This window comes from Octopus bimaculoides, chromosome 22 (genome assembly GCF_046866305.1).
Source record: "Octopus bimaculoides isolate indiv1 chromosome 22, ASM4686630v1, whole genome shotgun sequence".
Lineage (NCBI taxonomy): Eukaryota > Metazoa > Mollusca > Cephalopoda > Octopoda > Octopodidae > Octopus > Octopus bimaculoides.
This window is the reverse complement of record NC_142949.1, coordinates 33,678,591-33,705,472: the sequence shown is the minus strand read 5'-3', so window position 1 is coordinate 33,705,472 and position 26,882 is coordinate 33,678,591. Positions and strand designations below refer to the sequence as shown.

The 26,882-nt window shown below is 35.6% G+C and overlaps 1 protein-coding gene across 2 annotated transcripts in view; it reads right to left on the bottom strand.

The window, feature by feature from the left end:
- Positions 1–229: 229 nt before the first annotated feature.
- The window catches only part of LOC106880194 (protein unc-13 homolog A-like), a 143,151-nt gene continuing 116,498 nt past the window's right edge, over positions 230–26,882 (bottom strand). Inside the window, exons 4-5 of one of the 2 annotated variants that reach the window (XM_089339547.1) lie at positions 21,625–21,742; positions 230–479 (exon numbers count right to left, since the gene is read on the bottom strand). In XM_089339547.1, coding sequence (XP_089195673.1) covers positions 288–479; positions 21,625–21,742 — 310 coding nt within the window. In that variant the 3' untranslated portion in view covers positions 230–287. The remainder of the gene's footprint in view (positions 480–21,624; positions 21,743–26,882) is intronic. The other variant, XM_089339546.1, reaches the window with a different exon arrangement.

Below are 26,882 nucleotides of genomic sequence, written 5' to 3'. Positions count from 1 at the left end.
GATGCCTCTAGTAAGGATCCAGTGAATCTAAAGAGCTTTCTGACATACTTGTGTTAGCTTATAATTCATCTACAGCCAATAATTAACACTTGTCTATGGCTGACCTCAGGTTAAACATTGAGATCAACAAGCTAAGAAGAGAGACTCTAAACCAATGGTTCTCAACCAGGGTCCACATGGCCCCTGAGCGTTTGTATAAGATTTTTGGGGGTCCAAGCAGCAAAATAGTAAATTGGAGATCCACAATAGTATTTTGAGGGCTCCTGAAAAAATTTTGCTTTCGATGTTTATGGAGAAAAGACAAAAACATTTTCTTTCTTGGACGAAATTTTTGAAATGGCTGTCATAAACTTACCATAGGGAAGTTCAAATCGGGCATCAATAAGAATGCTGTGACCAGTGGAGCCTCGAGTTCCAATAATTTCCCCATTCTTCATGATCAATTCACCATCCAAGGAAAACCATTTGCCCTGGCCTTCCTATAAAAAGTAAAAAAAGAAAAAAATTTGGAAAAGTTAATTTTTTTATCAATGGGAATCATATAGAAATGAAAAAAAAAAAAGGCATCTGTGTACAGATAAATTTTTTCACAAATTATAGTGTATCTTACAATGCATTGTTCATCCATGCTTTTTAATTGAACTGAATTAAGCTTCGTAAGTGTTTGACTGAAAGAAGATTAGCAGTCTAAATAGATGACAGCTAAAAGTAGACTTGATCGATGTCTATGCCAAATGCATGAGTAAAATTTGCTTATGACTAAATAAATTATTATTCAAACAATAAACATGATTATGAAAAAGAGGGTGAACAAAGGGAAATACTTATAGAAAATATTGCATAGAATTTGAGAAGTGTTTTCAACATCTTTCAATGATGGCAGGCGAATCAAACCTACCACAGTTCATTGTAGGATATAAAAAATATGACTGCTTGCATATCGGGAAATTTGTAAGTTCAGTTTTTTTAAAATTTCATTAATTTTTTTTTAGTATCACCACTATAGGTATTTGCACCCCGGTGAAATCAAGAAATCAACTCGTAAATAAATGAAACCTTCAAATCGACCACTGCAGACACACACGTACACACTAGAGAGGGAGAGAGAGAGAGACAGACAGAAAGACAAAGAAGGAGAGGGGGAGACAGATAAATGCATGTACATCAAATATATGTATCTATGTATGTGTGTATGTATATATATAAAACAATAATAAATGAGTATATGCATATATACGTACAGGTATGTGCATACCTACGTCTACCTGTATATATAGGTGCATATCTGGGTACAGGACATTGCAAACAAAACGTAGACAAGAAAATAATAATAATAATCAGAGTACAGAAAACACACAAGCCACACAGAGAACATTTTCCTTCATCAGCTACCCCCGTTTTGACATCGGCGTTTCGAAGAGTTGAGCAGGACGCATCGTTAAAATGGCTCTTCCCATGGACCGCAAATTAAATTTGTATACACAAATTAAACCTGTGCCATGGAGGAATGTAGTGGCGTACGAAAAACAAGACAGGAAAACAAACGGAAAAGAAAACAAGACAGGAAAACAAACGGAAAAGGCTGTGCGGCCAGACGTGAAAAAATATGTGTATATGAACGCTGTGAGGCATGAACTGAGAGTGGGGACGAAGTAAGTTCGCGTGTTTGCTCGGCGATAGCCAAGGAAGAAAAGAATTAGTGACCGGAAGCACGTGACCAAGCTGGGGTAAGGGAGAGAGAGTGGTAGAGGGAGAAACAAAGGGAGGAAGTAGAAGAATAGATGAGCAACGAGAGACAGAGAGGAATATAGTAGTGACAGAAGGAAGAACGAGAGGGGGAAAAGGTGATAGAGAAAGAGATAGAGTCGCGTCAGAAAATATAAAGTTGAAAACTACTTACAACAGGGATGACGCAGGCGTTATATATATATATATATATAAGTATACACACTTGGGTATATATATGTGTGTATACATATAAGTATACACAAGTGTGTATACATACATATATATATATACAGATTTGTGTATATATGTACATATATATAAGTATACACATATGTAAGTATATCATCAACATCATTTAACATTCATTTTTTCCATACTGGCATGGGTTGGACAGTTTAGCAGAAGATGGCAAGCGAGAAGGCTGCACCAATCTTCACTGTCTATTTTGGCAGAGATTTTATGGCTGGATGCCCTTTCTAACACCAACCACTTTACAAAGTAGACTATACATATATAAAGTATATGTATGTATATATACACACACATGCATACATATATATGAGATATGTGAGAATGCCCTTGTGTGTGTACACACACACATGTACATATATAGTCACACACTTTTGATCAATTCATTAAATTCAAAGAACTACAAAAATCCAAGATATCATCCTAAAATTACAAGACGAATGTTACCACACAAAAAAATAATAATAAAAAAATAAACTGCAGCAATAAAACATGTCACAGAACGCTAAAGAATGAAGTATGACAAAACCACCAAGTTGATATTTCATATCGATAAAGTTATTAATAAATTTGACAACTCAGTTCAATACAAAGTGCTTTTCAGATTTTGAAATGGTCATGTTGCAGTTAGATAGAACCAGTATCCCACTTCACTACTTTATTCAACGTCTGTAAGAATGTGGTAGTTTTTCTAAGTAAGTTAATAGGATTTGCAATCAAGTGTTGTTGATTTTTATTTCAGTGGACATCTCCAACACGCACACATTCACATATATATAAGTGAATGAACAAAGAAAAGAAAGTGGCACTGTACACATGTATATGTGGGTGTGTGAGTGAGTGAATATGTATATATCTAAGTCTATGTATGTGTGTGTGTGTGTGTGTGTATATATATATATATATATATATATATGTCAGTAAATAGTGGGGTTGTGTTAACTGCACGTGGAGAAATAATAGGAAAATGAAAAATAATAATAAGGCAGAATGCTAAACTGGAAGCATATTTTAATAAAGATTTCTAACCGGCTTTCATTGCATAGCAAATTTTCAAGAAGAGGAAGAATGAAAATGTTTTTTACAAAGAAGTACAAAATGAAGAAAATAATATATAAAAAAATAAATATACCAATACATTATATTGTCTTTGAGCTTTTGAAGTTCAATGGTAATTCATGTAGATAATGGTTGGAAAAATAAGGATGCATGAGAATGGAGAGTTGTGTTAGGTTTAAAAAAAGAGAAAATGGGCTAAAAGTTTGTGTTAAGCAGGAAGTGTGGTGTCAGAACAGGAAGTGTGAGTAAGGGAAGACAAATCATTTTAGTTGGAGTTATGAACTCTTTTTCAACAGGAAGTTTATGTCTGTTCCATGTGTTTTTTATTTTACCTTATTTTTGGATTTATTATAATATTTGAAGGTTTTATAATACCTGTGTTTACATGATGTTATCGCATCTAATCTATTATTTATTAAGTTATCTAGTTTATATAGTAATATATTCAGCGATTCTAATGTGCATAAACGGCAATTATTTGATTTATGTGTGTATGGTGTGGCAGAATCTATTATTGACCAGTTTAGTTTATAATTAATTTTATTAAGTTTTTGTATATATGTTCCAGGGTCGATTTCTTCGACAAAAAGGCAGTGCTGCAGCATGGACACAGTCAAAATGACTGAAACACATGGAAGAATCAAAGAACAGGCTCTAGATGTACTACTGAGTATTTTCCCAATGAAATTTCTCTCTCCCAAATTTATTCATAAAAAGGCATTGGTCAACCTAAGGCTTTAGTAAAACACACTTTCCCTTCCTTATGTTTACTAATGCCACATTGACAGGTCAAACCTAGAAACTACATTTACAAAAATACATTGCTCAACAAAGCAGCCACATCTCAATTAACAGAAATAACTAAACCATTCTCGAAGTTGTAATATGAACATTATTTTACCTTCAGCAAATAGGTTGAACTAGATCCAGTAATAGGAGCTCTTACCCATATTAATAACTGCTTAATAAGCATTCCTCTTTTTACATTTAACATTTTTCCTATTTATAGACGGCATAAAATGACAGACGTGCGCATACATAATTCTTATATTTATTGATTTACCTAATTGCATTTATTCTTTTTGTCTTATTCTTCCTTGCATCATCACATCACTGAACGCCTTCTAGTGACTATTTTGATTAAACACTATACGCTTGCTTCGGAATTTTCCGTCGCAGAAAGAAGAGTAAAATTTGCAGGTCGTGTTTTCCAAACAGAGAAGGACAAATAACCGAGACATCTTCTTTACAATGGGTACCACCAAAGGGATGACGATATGGAGGAAGATGCAAGAAGACACTGCACAGCATTTTCAAAGAAGATCTGAAGACCTAGGAAGACACAGATGACTATGCTCAAAAGTGGTATCTTTTAAGACATCTTGTTACCCAGAAGGAACTAAATCTCTGATACAAAGATGGTTCCTAATTGCCTTTCTCCAAGAATATTAATTTTTAATTTTATTTTTTTGCAGATACAAACTTGGTTATGTGATAAGAAGTTTACATTCCGACCACAAGCTTCTTGGTTCAATTCAACTGTATAGCACCTTGGGCTACTGCCTTCCACTATATTCCCAGACCAACCAAAGCCTTATGAGAAGATTTGTTTGATGGAAACTGAAAGAAGCCCATCCTGTGAGTGTGTGTGCATGTTGTATGTCTTTCTGTTTGTCATAGTTTCAGGTAATCCATGGTTGACTTAAATTTATAATTAAAGGTATCACATTCATAAACAAGCAGTACTTATCGTTTTTTTTTCTGAAGTGAGGTAGTGTTTCTTTTTGTGGGGATAGTCTATCGAGGAATATACTATCTAATATCTGAATCATCCTTCTTTTTTTTAAGTGTGAGATGATGGAAATTTCTCTACTATTTCTAACATATTGAATACCTACATGTGGTATATATATGCACACACACACACAATAAAGCCCCTCAATAAAGCCATCTCTACTCATTCTTTCAAACATCTATATATATATATATATATATATATATATATATATATATATTATATGTCTTCAATACCCTCCCGAAGAACCTGAGGGGGCTACATGGGGTGGATATAGGTGTTTACACAATGAAACTGGACCTCTTACTGTCAAGTATCCCAGATGAACCAACTTCACAGCAGGTAGTGCAGATGAGGGTAGCAATATCAAACTGCCTCATGTCTATTTCTAAATGTTTTGCAAACAACTTGTACATGCAAGCGCTACCAGTCGAGAACTCTGCATACCGGAAGCCAGCAAGTGCATGGGGTCATCAGGAGAGAATGTGCACCATTTAAGGGCCTTCCTCTCGATAGCATCAATGCGCATCCCCCCACCACTGATATGAGGCCCTGCTTGCTAGACCAACTGGTTATCAAATAAAGTTCAATATTCTTCTAGCCATCACTCACCTTCTCTTTTTAACCAAATCCAGTGGCTAGCCTTTTCCACTGTAGTTTGGATATCAGCCATGGTGGTATTTACTTTACCATGAGTTAGGTCTAACAATAACAACAGTCAGGCTTTCAATTTTTTCTATCAAATCCATTCACAGGCCTAAAGTAGAAGATACCTTCCCAAGGTTCCACATAGTGGCACTGAACCTGAAACCATGTGGTTGGGAAGCAAACATCTTAACCACACAGCTACACCTGTGTGTATAACGACAACAACAAAAAAAGAAAAAAGATGGGATGGCCATAGCTGGAATCCCTTTGATCATCAGCCTCCCCCACCCCATGACTAACCTAGGGTTAAATAACGTCTTTTAATGTTAACTCCCTGTCAGCTTTGTACTTTATTTCAATATAGATTGGTTCAAGTTTCCTTTGAAGTAAATATACGCCACCACCTTTTGAACTCTGCTACAAGAAACCAATAAAAACCAATGTGGAACACAAGCATTATGGATATCTTGAAGAAAATCTTAATTCCTTGATTTCGTGTCCTAGATACTTTTTTTCCTTCTCTTTTACCGATTTTTTTGTTTTTTAATTTTTTGTTAATGTTCCTCTCCACAAAAACCATTCTATAAAAAATGTCCAGACCACACTTCCATCCAAACCTAAGGTTGTGTGAAACAATGAGGGGAACCTGTACTTGGTCACTGAACCTGCTAGAAATAGCAGTAAAATATCCATCAAATTGTACCCTGCCTCTGAAAAAATGAGCGTTTATATTAAATACTGTAGTTCTATATACCCAGAATAAACTGCTTAGCAGCATTTCTTTCGAATGTTTACATTCTGAGTTCAAATCTTGCTGAGGTCAACTTTCTCTTTCATAGCTTTGGATTTGTTCAACTAAACCCTTCAAGGAAGTGCCCCACTATGGCCACAGTCTAATGACTGGAACAAGTAAAAACAAAACAAGGTGTGGGTGCTTATTAAATTTAATGTTAAAAAAAACGTTGAATTAAGGATTAAAAGTTGTAATTTTATATATATATATATATATATATATATATAACAATTGTAGTGATTAATAAAAATTCTCATATCTTTCATTTACCATATATATATATATATATATAGGTTGTGCCTGTGACATGTAAAAGGCACCCACTACTACACTCTTGGAGTGGTTGGCATTAAGATGAGCATCCAGCTGTAGAAACCAAGCTAAAATCAGAGCCTGGTACAGCCCTCTGGCTTACCAATTCCAGTCAAACTGTCTAACCCATGCCAGCATGGAAAACGGACACCAAATGAAAATGATGATGATGATGCTGGTAATGATATGTATATATATATTAAAATGTGGTTATACATTATTTGGCAGATCTGTGCAATTTGTGACAGAATGGGAAATGAAATCTTAAGATATTGATTATGACAATGATGATGCTGAGGCTACAATTATATCTATTAACTGAAAACTTTCATTTTAGAGAATAAAGAATATTGACCGATCTCTATTTATCCTGACAGGAAGAAATAACAGTTTTCGAAAATTCATTTAACCACTAAGAATGCGAGCTGTTCTGTTTTCAAAAGCTCCCATCACTATTATTATCGGATATATCTGGCAAATATATATAAAGAAAAAAAAGCTTCTATCAGCAATTTTCAGAATGATGACAAAGAAAATAATTTCTTTGAAAGTATTATTGCAGAAAACGCTCTTGTTTGCAGTCTTTAAAATATTTTAATATTCAATACACACTTTGGACAACGAGGAATTTTCCCTGATATTTTTGATGTGAATATTCATTACAGTTTTCATCGTACACATACGTAGGTGAGAGAGCATCGAGTCAGTAGTTCTTGACACAGCTTTATATCACCTTTCCACGTGGCTCTGTGGTTGAGGAGTAAAGTTCTCAATCACATGGGTTCAGGTTCAGTTCTACTGCCAGGTACCTTCCACCAAAGCATCAGGTTGGTCATTGTGGGACATGGAATATTTACGTACATATATTGACACAAGGATGGCTTTGATTACCAAAGATGACTCAGCTAGATATTTTAGGAATTCATTAAGAGGGTTAAAAATTGGAAAAAATGAATAAAAGGCTACACTAACGTAATGTGTTTTTGTATTCGTCATGTTGTATATGCAAATAATATAGTAGGCAGCTTTATATCTAATGAACTGAATGTTTGTATATTTATGGTACGATTTTTTTATTGCACAAAACTTGTAATCCTTTGGAAGAATTTATTATTTGCATTCTTTTACAACTCTGCAACAAGTAATCACTCACGTCAATGTGTTTTCAGAAAACAAATTTGCTCCATCCTGCAGTGGCAAGCATTTAAGCTGATGGTGATAATGAAATCAAGATGAACAACAATATAATCAAGGGTGAAGATAATGAAATTAAGGCTGAACGATGACAAATTAGAGGTTGACATTGATGAAACTGAAGTTGATAACAACAAATTTGAGGGGTAAATCCTGTGCATGCATATATGTATGTATGATGTGTGTATTTATATGTATGTATATATGTATGTATATTGTGGTTTTAGAGTCAGAATTTGACTGCTATTTTTCAGCGTGGCGGTATCTCTTAGATACCCTGTATTATAATTTTAAATAATTATTACCTTTGATGGTTTTTATTCCCATGCTGGCCACTTGATAAGATCAATATTTTAAATATCGATCTTATCCTTATTTATATAAATATATGTATGTATAGATAGATAGATAGATAGATAGATAGATATGTACATACATACATACATACATACATATAGAAAAAAACCTGTCATGAAATGTTCTGAAGTGTATTCTGTTTGTTACGTTACAACATAATTATATCTATGGGAGTACACATATATATTCATATGTATATCCATTTATATACATGTGTAAAAGATGATATAACACCTATATAATGAACACAGGTTATGAAACAACTGTCAACTAATGGTCTGTGCCTGATGAATATGTTTGAGATATTTCTCAACATATGAAACTATTAGTAGCACTTAAAGACATGTATTGTGTCCTTTAAATAAATAAATAATATATAGATATATATACATATATATATACATTCAGTATTCTGTTTTACTTCTGTCTACCAAATCCACTCACGAGTCTTTGGTTGGCCAAGGGTTATAGTAGAAGTCACTTGCCCAATGTGCTAGACAAAGGGGCTGAACCTGGAACCCTGTGGTTGGGTAGCAAACTTCTCCAGAGAATAATCTATTAATTCTTTCAATAGGAATTAATTTCCATTGATCCAACCGTTTTACTTTTGTGAAGAGAAGAGGAAAATATTTCATACTCAGTTATTTCATGGCGATAATAATTAAAAGCTCCACTGTAGAAATTGTATTTAATCAATTTATTTTGCAGTTATGAAGATAATAGAAACGATAAAAGTTCCAATCGCTGATGTGTATTTTGATCAAAGCTGGATCTCTTCAGTGCGGTGCCAAATTTTAGACTATTTGTGAGAAGCAAGCCAGATCATCATCATCATTTTCATGTCTGCTTTCCTATGCTTACATGAATCAAACAAAATTCATGGAGGCGGGTTTTCTATGGACGGAAGCTCATCCTGTTGCCAACCCTGGCCTGTTTCCAAATAAGACAATGCTATTTCCCTTAGTCCTTTGTGCATGAACAGCACAACAGCCAGACATGTTTTCATGGAAGATTGCAAAAAAAAAAAAAAATAAAATAAAAACATTAGCACATAATGCCAAAAGAAGGAGACCCATGCACATGCATACTTGTACACACATGTGTGTATGTGTACGAGTCTGCATGAGTACTGTGGGCTTCTTTCAGTTTCCCTTTGCAAATCCAATCACTACCTGATTGGCCCGACTGGCTCCCATGCTGGTGGCATGTAAAAAGCATCCACTACACTCTTGGAGTGGTTGGCATTAGGAAAGGCATCCAGCTGTAGAAACATTGCCAGATCAGATTGGAGCCTGGTGCAGACGCTGGCTTTCCAGACCTCAGTCAAACCGTCCAACCCATGCCAGCATGGAAAACGGACTTTAAACGATGATGATGATAATGGTTTATATACATATGTATGTATGTATGTATGTATAATTATTTGAAGTCAACTTTACAAAAAAATGAAACAACTTGAAAATACAAAAAAAAAAAAACAAGTTCAAGCAAACCAACCAAAAACCAACAAACAAAAGAATCGGTCAGATTTACTCATCTGTCTAAGTCGTGTCAGACTGGAATATTGAAACTAAAGAACGTTACTGAAATACGAGAACATGAAGTTGAAACCAGCTGAAATGTCCTTTACTGGTAATTACCAATTAATTTTTCCTAATTTTTCACATTTATCTGACACTAATTTCTAAAATGCTGAATTGCAATAATTATCCAATTGTTTCATTAAATATGTAACAGTAAAAATTTAAAAAAAAAGATTCACAGAGCTGTACATAGTTTACTTTTTTTTGTTTTCATGCCATTTTCTTCTTCTTCATCTCAAAAACTTAAAATGTTATTTATTCAGTTCTGTGACATGAATATCTTTTCCCTTTTTTAATTTTGACATTGAGATCCTCTTAGGGATAGAACGAGGTATCGTTTGGAAATTAGCCACAGACATTTTATCTTTCATCTTTTCTTTCAGTTATCGGACTGCAGCCCTGTTGAGGGCATCGCCTTGAAGAGATTAGTCAAACAAAGCAACCTTGGTACTTTATTTTTTTTTTTAAATCCAGTACTTGTTCTATGAGTCTCTTTCACCAAATTGCTAAGTCCATGGGATGCAAACAAATTAACACTAGTATTCTACAAGTCTCTTTCACCAAAGTGCTAAGTCCATGGGATGCAAACAAACTAACACCATACATATACACTTTTCCATATTATGTCTTTGTGTTTGTGTTTAGCAACTGTTACTAATGTGTTTACACCCCCGTAACTTAGGGGTTTGGCAACAGAATAGAATAAGTACCGAGCTTAAATAAGTACTGGGGGTGATTCATTCGACTAGAAAGTTCTTCAAGACAATGCCCCAGCATGGCCAGTCTAACGACTGAAACAATTAAAAGATAGAAGACATATACAACAGGCTTCTTTTAGTTTCCATCTACCAAATCTACTCATAAGGCTTTGGCTGGCCCAGGGCAACAATACAAGACACTTGCCCAATATGCCATGCAGTGGGATTGAAACAGAAGCCATACAATTGGGAATCAAACTTCTTACCACATAACCATGCCAGCACCTTCTTTAGAAAAAACAATTGGGAAATTTGCAATATTTCTTACTGCACAAAGCAAACACCAAGGATTCTGTTTACTTTGTTTAGAACGGAATGTAACAGTAGCATCAACTTTTACTAAATGCATCACAATAAGTTCAAACATTATTAATATTAAATATGTCCATAATAGTTTTAATTCCATTGATATGAGTACTGTGAGCAACAAAACAGAAATATTTATTAAATTTTCAAAACAGAATTTTAGCCATTAATTCATAAAAGACTAAACAAACAGGGATATTCTAAAAGATTTATCTAATTATATTTAATTCTATCCTTTCATTCTTTTACTGCTATCAGTCATTGGACTGCGACCACACTGGGGCACTGCCTACAATGGGTTTTAGTCGATTATATCGACCTCTGTTAAGTTGTTTGAATCTTTGCTATTAATTTCAGTTTAGAAAAAAAAATTATTCCACAATAATTCTACCAAAAATTATTTATACAAATGCAGAAATACATGTCTGTTCTGTGGAACATTTCATTGTTCTTGTAGGCTAAGGGAAAGCAGTGTCTGCACTGAGATTGTGTGTAGAGGGAGATAATTCAATCGAACTTAAATACCGCATGATATTTCTGTTCAAATGCACCCATTTCCTCCCCACACACTGATATACACATACATCAAAACAAAGAACTGCAGGATGGATTCGGATGAAACTTTCAGGGATGTTTGGCCTCATGTCTGGCACAAACTGATTACATTTTGGGATTGATCTGGTACTGGACAAGGATTCTGGATTATTTTTCCTGTTTTTTTTACTTAATTTTTGAGAGCAGTCGGGTTCACATTTAGTATTCTCGTTTGTGAGAGCAGTCAAGTTTATTTCAGATATTCTCATTTTAAAAATCATCTCCGGCTAATCATTGACAGGCTGCTGGTGTTGCCGTGGTGGAGGTTTGCGCTCTCTGAGTGCTCTTGTTATTATTATATTGCTAATCAAAGAGAAAATTTAATGATTTTCAAAAGATAAATAAATCTTCCTTTGAAACAGGATATTTAAATCAGTTACACAGATAAGCCATCTGCATGAAAAATAATAGTTAAGTTGCTATTAATATATCCCCCATTGTAATCATTAAATATCTAATTAGAAATATCTATGCAGAGAAGGAAATACAACACGACCTTTTTGATAGCAACAAGCCTGAAACCAGCCTTGTCTCTAAGTTATGAGCTCCTTGTTCTAAAGCATTCTAAATTAAAACTGTCCATCAAAATTTTATGTTGTTTATATTTCAAATTCCAACTTAATAATGAATAAGTTGTTTTATTAATTTCTTCATTATTTTCGAAATTAACTGAAGTAAACAGTGTATTTCAACAGAAATGTGGTAACGAAAGAGTTAATAATGAATGTTATTTTAATAAATTTGTTATTACTTTAAAAATAAATCCACACAAAGATGGTGTATTTAATGAAGGCATAAATCAATGATTATTATCATTTAAATAATCTAAGTTAATATGGGAGTCAACTCTGAGCATGTTTCCATCTTATTAGACCTCATCAGTGAAGTATACACTTCAGCAAACAAGTTATAATAGTGGTGAGAAACTCACTAGGTGTACAATATTGTATTGAGTAGGCGTGGAATATTGGTATATTCAAAAAAAGAAAAATAGTTATTGATGTTATACATTTTTCCAAAGATCTATAATCTATTCAATTGCACTTTTTTTTTTCCAAAAATATTATTCAAACATCCAGTGGACATTCTTTCATTTTTTGCTCTTTTTTTTGTTTTTTTGTTTTTTTTTGTTTCTTTGTTCATCTTTTGTAAAACAGATGTTTGAAAACAGTATTATTAACCTTTTAATTAAACATAAACTATATTGATGATAGAATGAGAATTTAGATAAAATTCAATTATGTTTATGATTTGTTAAATAATATATATATATTTATAAATCAGTCTAAATGTAACTCCAAAAACAGATGTTGTTATTTAGCCCCGAGTCACCTTTGATTGTGCGCTTAAATCTATAATCAAAAGAGTTCCACTCGTGCCGGTGCCATCTTTTCTTTATCTAGACATTATATAACCAATATATTTATGTTTTCAATATCTTTTTTTACCCTTTAACTGTGAAATTAAATTCCATAGTTATTCTGGTCCTGATGTTAAAAATTTACAACACAATAGAATCGGTACTTTCTGCAAGTTATCTTCTTTCAATAAAACACAACAACAGGCGCGGGCATGGCTGTGTGGTAAAAAGCTTGCTTTCCAAACACATGGTTCTCGTGTTCAATTCCTACTGCATGGCACCTTGGGCGTGCATCTTCTACAATAGCCTCCGGCCAACCAAAGTCTTGAGAGTAGATTTAGTAGACGGAAACGGAAACTGAAAGAAGCCCGTCGTGTGTGTGTGTGCGAGTGTCTTTGTGTATGTGTTGATCCATACAATGAGTGTTAGTGTGTTTACATCCCTGGCAAAAGAGAACGACAGAATAAATACCAGACTTTAAAAAAATAAACACACCAACACCAGTTGTCAAGCAGTGGTGGAGGACAAAGACATATATATGACAGGCTTCTTTTAGTTTCCATCTACCAAATTCACTAACACGGCTTCAGTTGGCCCAAGGCTATAGTAAAAGACACTTGCTCAAGGTGCCATGCCATGGAACTGAACCTGGAATCATGTGGTTAGGAAATAAACGTCTTACCACACAGCCATATTTGTGCCTAGAAATACTAACATTTTCAATATTGCCATTTTTTCAAAACAACATTTTTTTTTAAGTGTTTGAGTCTAAAGAAATTCATTGGCCATTTCTGGAAGGTAGCGAAATGACGCTGACTCTTTGATTAATGTGGGAATAATTTGGTTACTATTTCGGTTTTGCAAACATTCAGGTCAGGACTCTGGTTTGAGGATATCTTTCACCTTCTCCATCCTCCTGGTCTTGGAGGGTCTGTAAAACACCATAGACATTACTATTCCCACCAGACTTCAAAGCTTTGTAAGTGGATCTGGTAGACAGAAACTGAAAGAAGCCTGTCATGAGTGTGTGTGTGTGTGTGTGTGTGTGTGTGTGTGTGTGTGTGTGTGTGTGTGTGTGTGTGTGTGTGTGTGTGTAGATAGATGGATAAATGGATGGATAGACAGATACATATATGTATATAGACAGAAAGATAGATAGATAGATAGATAGATAGATAGACAGACAGACAGATAGCCAGCCAGACAGACAGACAGATAGATAGATGGATATACAGATAGATATAAATAGATAGATAAATAGATAGATAAATAGAGAGACAGACAGGCAGGCAGATGGATAGATAGATAGATAGGTAGATAGTTAAGTAGGTAGGTAGGGAGATAGACAGACTGTCAGATAGATTTATGTGTGTGTGTGTGTGTGTGTGTCTGTGTGTTTCCCATCACCGCTTGACAACAGTGTTGGTTTGTTTACATTCCCATAACCTAGTGGTTCGGCAAAAGACACTGATAGAATATGTAGCAGGCTTAAAAAGAATAAGTACTAGAGTCACTCAATCTGTTCAACTAAAATCTTCAAAAGCTGTGCCACAGCATGGCCACAGTCCATTGACTTAAACAAGCACATAAAAATAAAGAAATAATTAAAAAGATAAAAACGCAACAAGGAAAAACCAATATTCTAAGACGTCTTGTAGATCAGTTATTTACGTACATATTTGATTAATTTTTCCCTTTTTTCTTTTTCCTGTTTTTATCCTTTTTAAATTACAAGACAGAAAATGGTAGAAACAAAATTAAATTTCATCTCTGGATTAATCTTATTGAATATAATAAATCTTTTCAGTTATCATATCAATTCATTTCCAGCACAGCAATGCCAAGATTTCGCAGAATTTTATTACTCAAAAACATTTCTTTCCCTATAATTACATCTTTCATCGTGTTACTTCATTAAAAAAAAATCATTCATCTGCGAACAATTCAATTATTTCTCATTTCCAAATTTATTCATTTTTGTTGAGTGCAACCTTTAAATGTACTTTACACATTCTTGGAAGTTTTTTTCTAAATTTAAAATCTGCGAAACACTTGCTTACTCGCTAACATACTTGCATGTTTATTTGCTTGCATGCATCTCAGGATTACTTATTCTCTAACAATTGCTCTGCTTGTCAGAATATTCTTTGCTGACGAGGCCAAATAAGATAGAAACATACCCAAACTTTTCACCTTATTGCTTAAGATTCAGATTCCACCTTTTACTTGTTTTGATCACTGAACTGTGGCCATACAGAACAGATCAACTACGATACTTTTTTATGTCTGGTATTTATTCTATAGGTTAGTATCAAAAGGGTAAACCAAAATAGGTAAAATATACATAAAAAATTAAGTTTTGGAATACTGACTCCTCTTTCTAGCAATGATGGTGCATTTGGTACCCTAATTTTTATGTATATTTTACTTATTAGGGTCAAGCTTGCTGGCTGCTTTATTATTATTATTATTATTATTATTATTAATGATATCTTATTTACACTTAATATATATATATATATATATATATATATATAAATGTAAGAGAGTTAGGGGTTGAGGATTCAACCCACTAAGGGATAGTATCTATCAAATATACTGCTGGGAGGGTGCCCAATTATTGTTACACTAGTGTTATACCAAGTGTAATAAGTGGGTGCGGGTAAAAGGGGGGTTATTTTACCCTAAATTTATATAGCAATAAGAAAATGGAGGAGAATATGTGGTATCCATCGACTTGCAGACAGTGTATTCCGTTGAATTAATCAATTTATTTTGTAACTAAAATGACAAAAACCACAATATACAGATGCTTATGACATACCATGTCATATTAACAATCGAGGTTACAAATATAAAGTACATTAGCAGTGTGTACTCACACACAGTGAGTACACACTGACTTGTTAAAACACACTGACTATATATATATATATATATATATAATATTTATCCAGACCATGAAATTATAGGTGTGGATTATATTTCTGACTGCCAAGTCTCAGCTGCTCAAAAGAAAGGAATTATTTTTACCTATTTTTAAAATAGCATTATCTCTGACTGACTGATCTTTGTACCTTACTGCAATTATGGTCGATGGCTAACTTCTGAGAGATTAGTGTACAGTACATTCTTATGATGGAAACGTTTAAATATTTTATATTGGTGGTTGCTTTTTAGTTTTTGCAATATAATTGGACGTTTTTAGGATCTAGCCTCACTTAGTAGCCTGTATCGCATTACAACGTTTAAGCTGATCACTAACGAGTTTTATAAATAATATATTATCCACTTATCTTTGGTAACAAAATTCCTCTGACAATAATTGTAAAATTATTGTTTTCACATGCATGCATATAAACCTAAATTGCATATTTTCTCTACTAATGCAGTCCAGTATTTGCCATTTGATACAGGATAATGACACGGCAGTAGATGCGGGGAGTGACTGCACAAACTGATTGATTTGGTAGTGTGCAGTTCAGAGTTTGGAATATGACATAGCGTTTTATCTTTCTCCAAAGACAACGAAATAAGTCGCTGCTTCAATAAATGGTAAAAAAATATGACTAGTAAATTGATGTGGCTGCACCAAGCAGTCAATCAAATTTGTATTGGTCCAAAGCTATGCTCCATGGGTACAAAAGGGTCTCTATCTCCTCTCCTTCAGTGAGGTGTACGAGTGTGAGTATGTATGTGTATATATATGTGTGTGTGCGTGTGTGTGTGTATATATGTGTGTGTGTGCATGATTGTGTGTATGCATATGTGTGTGTCTTTGTGTTTGTCTCCCGCCAGAGCTTGACAGCTGGTGTTGGTGTGTTTATGTCCCCGTAACTTAGCGATTCAGAACATGGGGCCAATAGAATAATTACCAAGCTTAAAAGAAGAAAAAAGTAGTGAGGGGGAGGGTCAATTCCTACAGCTAAAACTTTGCGAGGCAATGCCCCAGTATGGCTGCAGCTGAATGATGGAAACAAGTAAAAGATTATATATATATATATATATATATATATATATAGTAGTGATAGTAGTGTTTGTTGAAAGTTGTACAGGCAGTGGTGGTGGTTTTGGTGTTAGTAGTAGTACTAGTACAAACAGCAGCACCACCAGAAGTAACAGTGGTGGTGGTATAGTAGTAGTAGTAGTAGTAGTAGTAGTAGTAGTAGTAGTAGTAGTAGGTTATAAATCCTCAGAGGATGGAATCTGCCATTCTGTTTCCATTTCAAGATATGACAGCTTCCTTTAAAATACTCATTTGCTCTGGGGAGATACAAGAATGTCAAAACTACCAACTCTACTAACTCACTCCCCTATCTTCGGTGCTTCCTTGGAATATTGTATATATATCATAAATATATATATAAGCAGGTAAAACTATCAAACTCTTTTATTTTTATGAATTGCATTATTTTGGTTTTTCAGAAAAAAATATAATTATAAAAGTTTATTTACATATACACACACATATATAGGTGGAGGTGTGGCTGTGTGGTAAGAAGCTTGCTTCCCAACCACATTGTTCCAGGTTCAGTCCCATTGCGCACCAACCAAGGCCTTGTGAGTGGATTTGGTAGATGGAAACCGAAAGAAGCTCATTGTATATGTGTGTGTGTCCATCACTGCTTGACAAGCAGGGTTAGTATGTTAACATTCCTGTAACTTAGCGGTTCTGCAAAAGAGACCGACTGAATAAGTACCAGACTTAACAAAATTAAGGTACTGGGGTTAATTCATTCCACTAAAAATTCTTCAAGACGTTGCCCCAGCATGGCCAAAATGCAACGGTTGGAACAAGTGAAAAATTAAAAAAATATATACACACATATAAAACACCGTCATCATTATCATCATTTAACGTCCATGTTCCATGTTGGCATGGGTTGGACAATTTGATAGGGGTCAATATGTCCAAGGATTGCATCATGTTGTAATGCTGGCTTTGGCTGGATGCCCTTCCTAATGCCAACCAGAGCTGTCGTCTTAAGGCATGGGCACACTGGCCAACTGCCCAGAGGACTCGTGATTCTAGGGGCCAAATTTTGTTCTATGTATATTGTAGCATGCTGTCAATAAAAAATACTACAGGGCCCTGTGCATTAATTTCCTTGTTTCATTCAATTGATTGTGGCCATGCTGGAGTAACGTATTTTAGTCGAAGAAATCAACCCCGGGAGCTTATTCTTTGTAAGTCTGGTGCTTATTCTATCAGTCTCTTCTGCCAAACTGCTCGGTTATGGGGACATAAACACACCAACATCGGTTGTCAAGTGACTTTGGTGGGGGGTACAAACACAGACACAAACACACACATAAATACATACATACATACTTCTTTCAGTTTCTGTCTACCAAATCCACTCAAGGCTTTGGTCAGCCTGAGGCCAGAGTAGAAGACACATGCCCAAGGTACCATGCAGCAAGATTGAACCTGGAACCATGTGGTTGGGAAGCAAGCTTCTTACCACACACCCACCTGCATCCATAGTAGAGGGCACTGTTCCAATGTGCTACGCAGTAGGACCAAACCCGGAACCATATTTTGAAAACAGCGAGATGGGAGAATTATTATTAGCATGTCGGACGAAAAGCTGAGCTGCATCCCTTTCAGCTGTTTACATTCTGAGTTCAAATTCCACTAAGGTCAACTTCACCTTTCATCCCTCCTGGGCGTCAATAGAATAAAGTAACAGTTAAAGTATCGGGGGATGGGGCTGGGGGGTGGGGGTCGATACAATTGACTAGTCCTGACCTTAAAGATTGTTGACCTTGTGCCAAAATTTGAAATCATTACTACTACTACTACCACCACCACCACTGCTGCTGCTGACTGCCGCTATGCTGCAAAAACTACCATTATGAAGTAAATTAACTTAAGCGTCCGATGAGGGCACTGAAAAGAAATCAACGATATTTGGTCTGAAGGGATGTTGTATTGTATACTACAACAACTATCCTTAAATGAGAAACTCGCTGACCTAAATAACTGATATAAAATTTGATATAATGAAACGAATAAAGATTATATAGATTTTTTTTTTGTTTTGTTTTCTTTTGTTGTTTTTTTTTTCTTGCAGTCTTAATCCAACAATCCAGACTGTTAGTCAGTTAGAAACATGAAGATATAATAAATACAAAATAAAAAAATACGGAATAAAAATACAAACAACAAAACAGGATGCTGTTGTCAAACATCAATACAACTGGCTTACCAAAAAAAAAAAAAAAACGAAAGAAAGACAAGAAAAAAAATAGAAACAAAGAGTTGTAGATTGTAGACAAGTATATTAGCTGCGAAAATACTGTGAAAGCCTTTCTTTCTTTCCCTTCAATATCGATAAAAGAGCTAATATCAAGAAAATGGTAATTCAAAAGTTTGACAATGAAGTTAACATCATTTAAACATATTTCCTGGAAATGTCACAGAGATATATTATTTCATTACTAAATGTCAGTGCCACAAATAGGTTAAAACGTATATCAAATAGTTTCTATACTACATAAGGCGTGGCTGTTCTGTTAAGAAATTCGCTTCCCAACCACATGGTTCCGGGGTTCAGTCCCACTGCATGGGACATTGGAAGGGTATCTCCTGCTACAGCCTGCAGGCCAACCAAAGCTTTGTGAGTGGATTTGGTAGATGGAAACTGAAAGAAGCCTGTCATAAGGTACCCCTTGAAGAATTTCTGTCGAATGAATCAACCAAACTACATGTGTTTTTGATGTTTGGTACTTATTCTATCTATTTCTTTTGCCAAACTGCTAGGTTATGGGGCTGTAAAAAAACACACCAACGCTGGTTGCCAAGCTTCAGTATTTTCTCTATTTTTCTTTTGATGTTTGTCTTTCTGTCTATCTGTTTCTGTGTCTGTCTGACCCTGTGCCTGTCTAGCTGTCTATCTCTGTCTGTCTGTCTTTGTCTGTCTATCTGAATGTGTGTCTGAATCTGTGTGTGTGTGTCTCTCTCTCTCTCTCACACACACTTGGTCTCTTTCTCTCTCTCTAATGGTACTAAACAGATAAATTTATCCATTCAGCACCATTAGTAAACCTCACTCTCTGATGAAAACGCACAGCCAGAAACGCAAGACTTTTCCTCTTCTTTCTTCCTTCCTCGCGACAAACCAATTCATTTCATTTCTCTTTCTTTCCCTTTTCTCTTCCTCCTGCACCCCCACCCTTCCCCATATCATATAAAAGAGAGAGAGAGAGAGAGAGAGAAAGAGAGCGAGAGAGAGAGAAAGAGAGAGAGAGAGAGAAAGAGAGAGAGAGAGCCAGCTTAATCTCTTCGGATTAAAAGAACATTTTCACCTTAAGCAGCTGTTGACACACTGCAGCGTCCAAGCACACACTTACTTGCCAGGGACAAAGTGCAGAGTGCTTGTGCGGATCTTAGGACACATTTACAAGAAAGCTACTCACCTAATCAATAAACCCTCCCACAGAGACAAAACTATCTTTAACCCATTTTTGTACACTATAGTATTATTATTATTATTATTATTATATTGGTACTATAAAGAATTCTGCTCTTTAAAAATAATTCTCAGCTGCATTCCACTTTTAACTACATCTGTTTATTGCCTTTCACACACACACACACACACACCCACACACGCTCTCTCTCTCTCTCTCTCTCTCTCTCTCTCTCTCTCTAAATGATACACCGAACGAATACTGCATGCAGTCCTCCCTTCTGAGAGCAGATATTTCGAGACACTCTTCTATTTCCTCACATTACAGTAAATGCCAAAACGCTTCAGACTTCACATACGTCACCCCAGACTCTCTGGTCGCAAAGTGCTTACAAAATACGATGGCAAATGTCCTTTACACTTCAGCAAGGACTGCATCTATTCCAAGGAAGCCTCAACAGGGCTGCTCGGCCAGCTAGTAATAGCAGCTACGTGTCCTTCAAACCATACCCAACTGTCTTTAAAGAAAAGGACACATTCGATGATGCAATACACTATGTCAATGATGGAGATTCTACATGGTTGTTTCACCTGCTAGAAATAACAGCTAAATCCCTCTCAACTCATACACTACCATCTTAAAAGAAATGAAGGACACACTACACATTAGAGAATGCAATTCTAGATCCACTATGTCAATGATGGGGGTTCAACATGATTGCTTCTCCTTCAAATCAGACACTACCATCTTAAAAGAAATGAAGGACACATTAAAGAATGAAATTCTAGATACAATTCATCAATGACGGACGTTCTACAAGATTGCTTGAACTGCTAGAAATAACAGCCAAATCTCTCTCCAATCACATCCTACTGTCACAAAAAAAAAACACATTTTGAATAAATTAAACTTGGGCTATTTCTGGGGAGGGAGAGATGTTAAGAAATAAATGATGAATAAATAAATAAATAAATAGATAAACAATGGCTAACAGTGATTGACTAAACAAACCACCATTAACAATAGTTATGTTTATGTTGGCACTCTGTCGTTTACGACGTCGAGGGTTCCGGTTGATCTGATCAACGGAACAGCCTGCTCGTGAAATTAACATGCAAGTGGCTGAGCACTCCACAGACACGTGTACCCTTAATGTAGTTCTCGGGGGATATTCAGCGTGACACAGTGTGATGAGGCTGGCCCTTTGAATTACAGGCACAACAGAAACAGGAAGTGAGAGAAAGTTGTGGTGAAAGAGTACAGCAGGGTTCGCCACCATCCCCTGCCGGAGCCTCGCGGAGTTTTTTAGGTGTATTCGCTCAATAAACACTCACAATGCCCGGTCGGGGAATCAAAACCGCGATCCTATGACCGCGAGTCCACTGCCTTAACCACTGGGCCATTGCACCTCCACAGTTAATATAGCAAGCAACAACAAAAAAGAAAGAGAAAATTAGAATCCAAAAACTAACCTGATTAGAATGGTGAATTTTTCGAAGTGGAAGCCAATGAAGTCCAAGAAGGCTGTCCCACAACATTCCTTTATTCCATACTTCAATAATCAATCCAGTGTCAAGCCTCATGGTTTCGCTGCAAAAATAAAAATAATAAATAAATAATTGATGAATTTGATTTAAAAAAAAAAATTAAAATTAAAGAATTATGACTCGATTTCTTGTATTTGAGGGTTAACCAAGCTATCATTGGTTTCGTGTTAAGAGAGATATATGTCTTAACAATTATCGAGATTGAGACAAACACCAACGTCCAATTGTGACGGACTCGATAACTGTTGAGCGATATCTCTCTGAGCATGAAACCAATGGCAGCCTGGATAATTCATAAGTAAAGTATGTACATATATAGTGTTGTGTCTTGGCACATAGATATGTTATCATCATTTGATACATCTATATCACTCAATCTCTCTCTCTCTCTCTCTACATATATATATATATATGGGAGAATTTATGAAAAAAACAACAGACTAGGACAGGTGGTGTAAACAACAAAAGGATGTATTAGTTTAACGCTCGGGAATACAGAAAGTCTTTAACGTTTCGAGCTACGCTCTTCAACAGAAAGAATACGGAGAAAACAAGGAGAAAAACACAGAGAAAAAAAATTGAATGTTTTGGTCAGCGATCAATCATGGCGACTGATTATATATATATGTATATATATATATATTTATATAGAATATATTTCTGTACTACAGTTTCTGCCTGTCCAGTTCCACTCACAACACATTGGTCGGCAATAATCACTAAATATAACGACAAGCTGCACAATGAGACTTATTTTGTTTTGAGAAGAATATGGAAAAAGAAATTTCAGATTTGAGTCACGAAATGAATGAGGGGGAGAGAGAGAGAGAAAGAGAGAAAGAGAGCAAAAGTGACATAGCAACTAAAATTATACGTAATCGTTTTAAAAATCTTTAATTAAATTCCACTGCAATTACAATTCATCAATTTTTAATATGCATAAGCAATTATTTTGGGAGATTTTTAAATTAAAACAACTATTATGACAGGTCAGTTGAAATGAAATATGAAAGAGATTTAAATAAGTGAAGTCCTGTTATGCAGAAAAATCTGATGTACCACACTGCGTTAACAAAGATATTTAGCTGCTTGACCTGCTAAGAATAGCAACCAAATCTCCCTCAAATATATCTGTAAGATCACAGCCTCAATTCAGTTATGTAACAAGATAAAACACCCATGATATGGCCAATGATAGAGCTTCTATCGAGTCACTTAACTATCTAGAAGTAGCAGCTAAGGCCTTTAAATGGGGTTCATTTGGCCCAAATAATCTACCAGTTTTGAGCTCAAATGGACTAGATCCAGCCTCTCACACCTACCTTACAATGTCATTCTTAAACTAAACAATCACCACATCAAAATCTTGACGCTACAAGATAATGCATGATTAATTCATAAACAATAGGCGCAGGCATGGCTGTGTGGTAAGAAGCTTGCTTCCCAACTACATGGTTCCAGGGTGAATGTCTTCTACTATAGCCTCAGGCCAACCAAAGCCTTGTGAGTGGATTTGGTAGGCAGAAACCGAAAGCTCATATATATATATATATATATACACGTATATGTATGTATGTATATGTATATGTGTCTTTGGCTGGCCTCAAATCTCACCTGCGAACCCATGGAAAACAAACCTCATCCAGCTATTCTGATTATATGTCAGTGCACACGTTTGAATGTGGTGTATGCCAGAAGGCTTGCAAATCCAATGGGGGTCTTAAAAGACATGTTAGGATCCACAATGAGCAGAACTTACCTGCAGTTATTGGTAGTTCAAATCAGAGGTGCAATCTGTGTGGGTGTTTTTTCAAAACATTGTCTGGTTTAAAAAGCCACATCAGACGCCATGAAAGGGCTAAGGTGTAGGTACAGGAGGTGGTCAAACTTTGTGTAAGGAGTAGACAACCACCATGTGTATATATATGTGTGTGTGCTGTAACTGTTAAGCAATTGTAGAGTTAAGCACGATTGATTTATCTGGTAAAGTGGAAAGATGTAGGGTGTTGTATTAGATACGAATATGTTATATGGGTTGGTGGAGACCACTTATAATATTAGGACATGTTTACCTAGAGAGGCAAAACCTGGTGGTAATAGTAGAATACTAGTTATCATTAAGGAGTACAAAGAAAGTGGGGATTATATAATAAACTACACTTGGTACCGAGTTAGAGGAAACACCAGATCAGATATCAAAGAAAACCAGCAGTAGGAAGTAGTCTAATGATTAACAATCTGGAATGTTGTATAGGTGGCGTTGATACTATTTAATTAGATAGTATAATCACCATTGTATGAATCAGGTAAAGCAACTCCGGACAATAGTCACAGGTAAGAGGTTTGGATAGTGCGTTCCATCTATTATTTAACGAGCATAAGGATTATTTACTTAGTGGAATTGGAAAAGAACTGGGTGGGGTGTGCAGACTGCTACTTGTAGGTTAGATATTTTCGGTATTGCTAATGCATGATATTGGGTACACCACAGATAGAATGGTTAGTTCCTTCAATATAGCATACCATGAAAGTATAGAAAAAGTTGTTTAGGTAAAGTAATGGTAAAGAAGAACGAGACTAGGTCTCAGACAATTAAGCAGATTAATTGACGTTTGGGTCAACAATAAAGGGACTAAATTTGATTGGCCCCTAGGTTGGGAGCTGTTATAGAGGTTGTTTAGAGTCCTTAAAATATTTAAAGGTGCGTGGTAGCCTTATGTATGCTGTAGTGTACCCAGTATTATGTGTGATAATGATGGTGGTGGTGGTGACAGTGGTGTTGGTGGTGGTAGTTGTGGTGGCAGTGATGGCGGGGGTGACAAGATGACAATGACAGAGGTGATGGTGATACAGTGATGATGATAGTGATAGTGTTGATATGGCCATGGTGGTGGTGGTAAGACGACGATGATGATGATGAAATACCGTATTTGGCAAAATAAAAAAAAAAACGGAAAGAAAAGAGATTAGCAATGTGCTAACTGTTGTTCTGTGTATTTCTTATTACAAGCTGATAACCAATACAACATATTCAATTACATAAACACTCCCCCAACATCTTGATAATAACACTGAGCACTTTTCCTCCTCCTCCTCCTCCTATTATTATTATCATTATTATTATTATTATTTTTATTATCATTATCATTATTATTACTATTACTGCAGCTGCTGCTAGTAGTAGTAGTAGTAGTAGTAGTAGTAGTAGTAGCAGCAGCAGCAGTAGTAATAGTAGTAGCAGCAGTAGTAGCAGTGATGGTGGTGGTCATGGTAGTAGTAGTAGTAGTAGCAGCAGCAGCAGTGGTAGCAGTGATGGTGGTGGTCATGGTAGTAGTAGTAGTAGTGGTGGTGGTGGTGGTGGTGGCGGCAGTAGCAGTGGTAGTGGTAGTGGTGGTGGCAGCGACGACGGCGAAGGCGGTGGCGTTGTTTCATTTAAATCAATGTCTTTTGTGCGATTAATATTCAAAGTAGTCTTTATTGACGTTCCAAACAAATCTTCTTTATGTAGCTAATTCGATCCGAGAGATACACACACAAAACCATACAATGATATTGTAAATCATCATCCTATGAATTAGTGATGGCCTGAATTAAGTATCATTATGTCGTAGCAATGCTCTCCAGAACTGCCCACTTCATTGACAACAGTTGGTGCTTTTGACCTGTAGCACATTCGTCTTAGAACGTTCGAGGATTTCATCTCCTCTTCATGATTTTTGTAAAAAACACAGTTGTTGTTGTTCTTGTAATAATAATAATAATATTAATAATAATAATAATAATAATAATAATAATAATAATAATAATAATGATGATGATGGTGATGGTTTCAAATTTTGCCACAAGGGCAGAAATTTTGGGGGGAAGGGATGAGTCGATTACATCGACCCCCCCCCCCCCCAGTTTTTATCTGGTACTTATTTTGTTGAGCCCCCTGAAAGGATGAAAGTCAAAGTTGACCTCGGCGGAATTTGAACTCAGAATGTAGCAATGGGTGAAATACCGCTAAGCATTTCGTCCAGCATGCTAACCATTTGTCCTACATGGATGAGCTGAAGCTGTTTAGTAAGAATGAAGAAAGAGATAGATTCCTTGATACAAACTGTAAGACTCTTTCAGCAAAGGTTATAGGCATGGAATTTGGTAAAGATAAATGTGCAATATTAGTCATGAGAAGGGAACAGGTAATCAACAGTGAAGGCACCTAATTACCAGATGACCAAACATTAAAATCAATGAAAGGAGGAGAGAGTTATAAGTATCCCTGACTATTAGAATCCAAAGGACATGTTCAACTAGTTAAGGTCAAACAACTGACAAGCAAATCTGTAGTATTGAGCAGAATATTTGCTGTAGTCCATCTATTATTATTATTATTATTATTATTATTATTATTATTATTAAGGCCTCGAGTTGGTAGAATCATTAGCATGCTGGGCAAAATGCTTAGCAGTATCCATCTGTCTTTACATTCTGATCTCAAATTCCACCGAGGTCGACTTTGCTTTTCATCCTTTCATAGAATCCTGACATAGAATGCATGACATAGAATAGGTGACAAGAAGAGTAGAGACAGGCAAATAAAACTTGTATGGAGATATGCAACAGAGCACATCTGTCGGCTGAGGATGGGGTGCATTGGTAAATGGTTCCTTGCCAATCAACTAAATGGCTTTCTTTTTGGATGTAGTCTTGGATGTTTTTATGTGTAACATCATGACGTTCTATTTTCTCAGAACTAATAATATACAGCAGCGTCGACAATTCTGCTGACTCATCTTCATTATAACAATGAAATTGGTTTGGAAAAACTAACAGAAGTTTTTTCAAGAAATGGTAAAGCCACCAGACATTCCAGATATAATAAGAAACTGAAGCACCATGATAAAAAGGAAAAGAAAACAAGAAGAAATGACCTTTCATTATAGAAATAACTCAATCTATGGCATTTGGTTTATAAATGTGTAGGCTTGCATACATATATATATATATATATATATATATATATATATATATATATATGTGTGATAATCTATATTTGGGTATTCATACATATATTATTTAATGTCTATTTATTCCATACTGGCATGGGTTGGGCGGTTTGACAAGAACAGACAAGCTAGAGGACCCCACTAGGTTCTACATCTGCTTTGGGATGCTTTCTATATCAGGGTGCCCTTCTT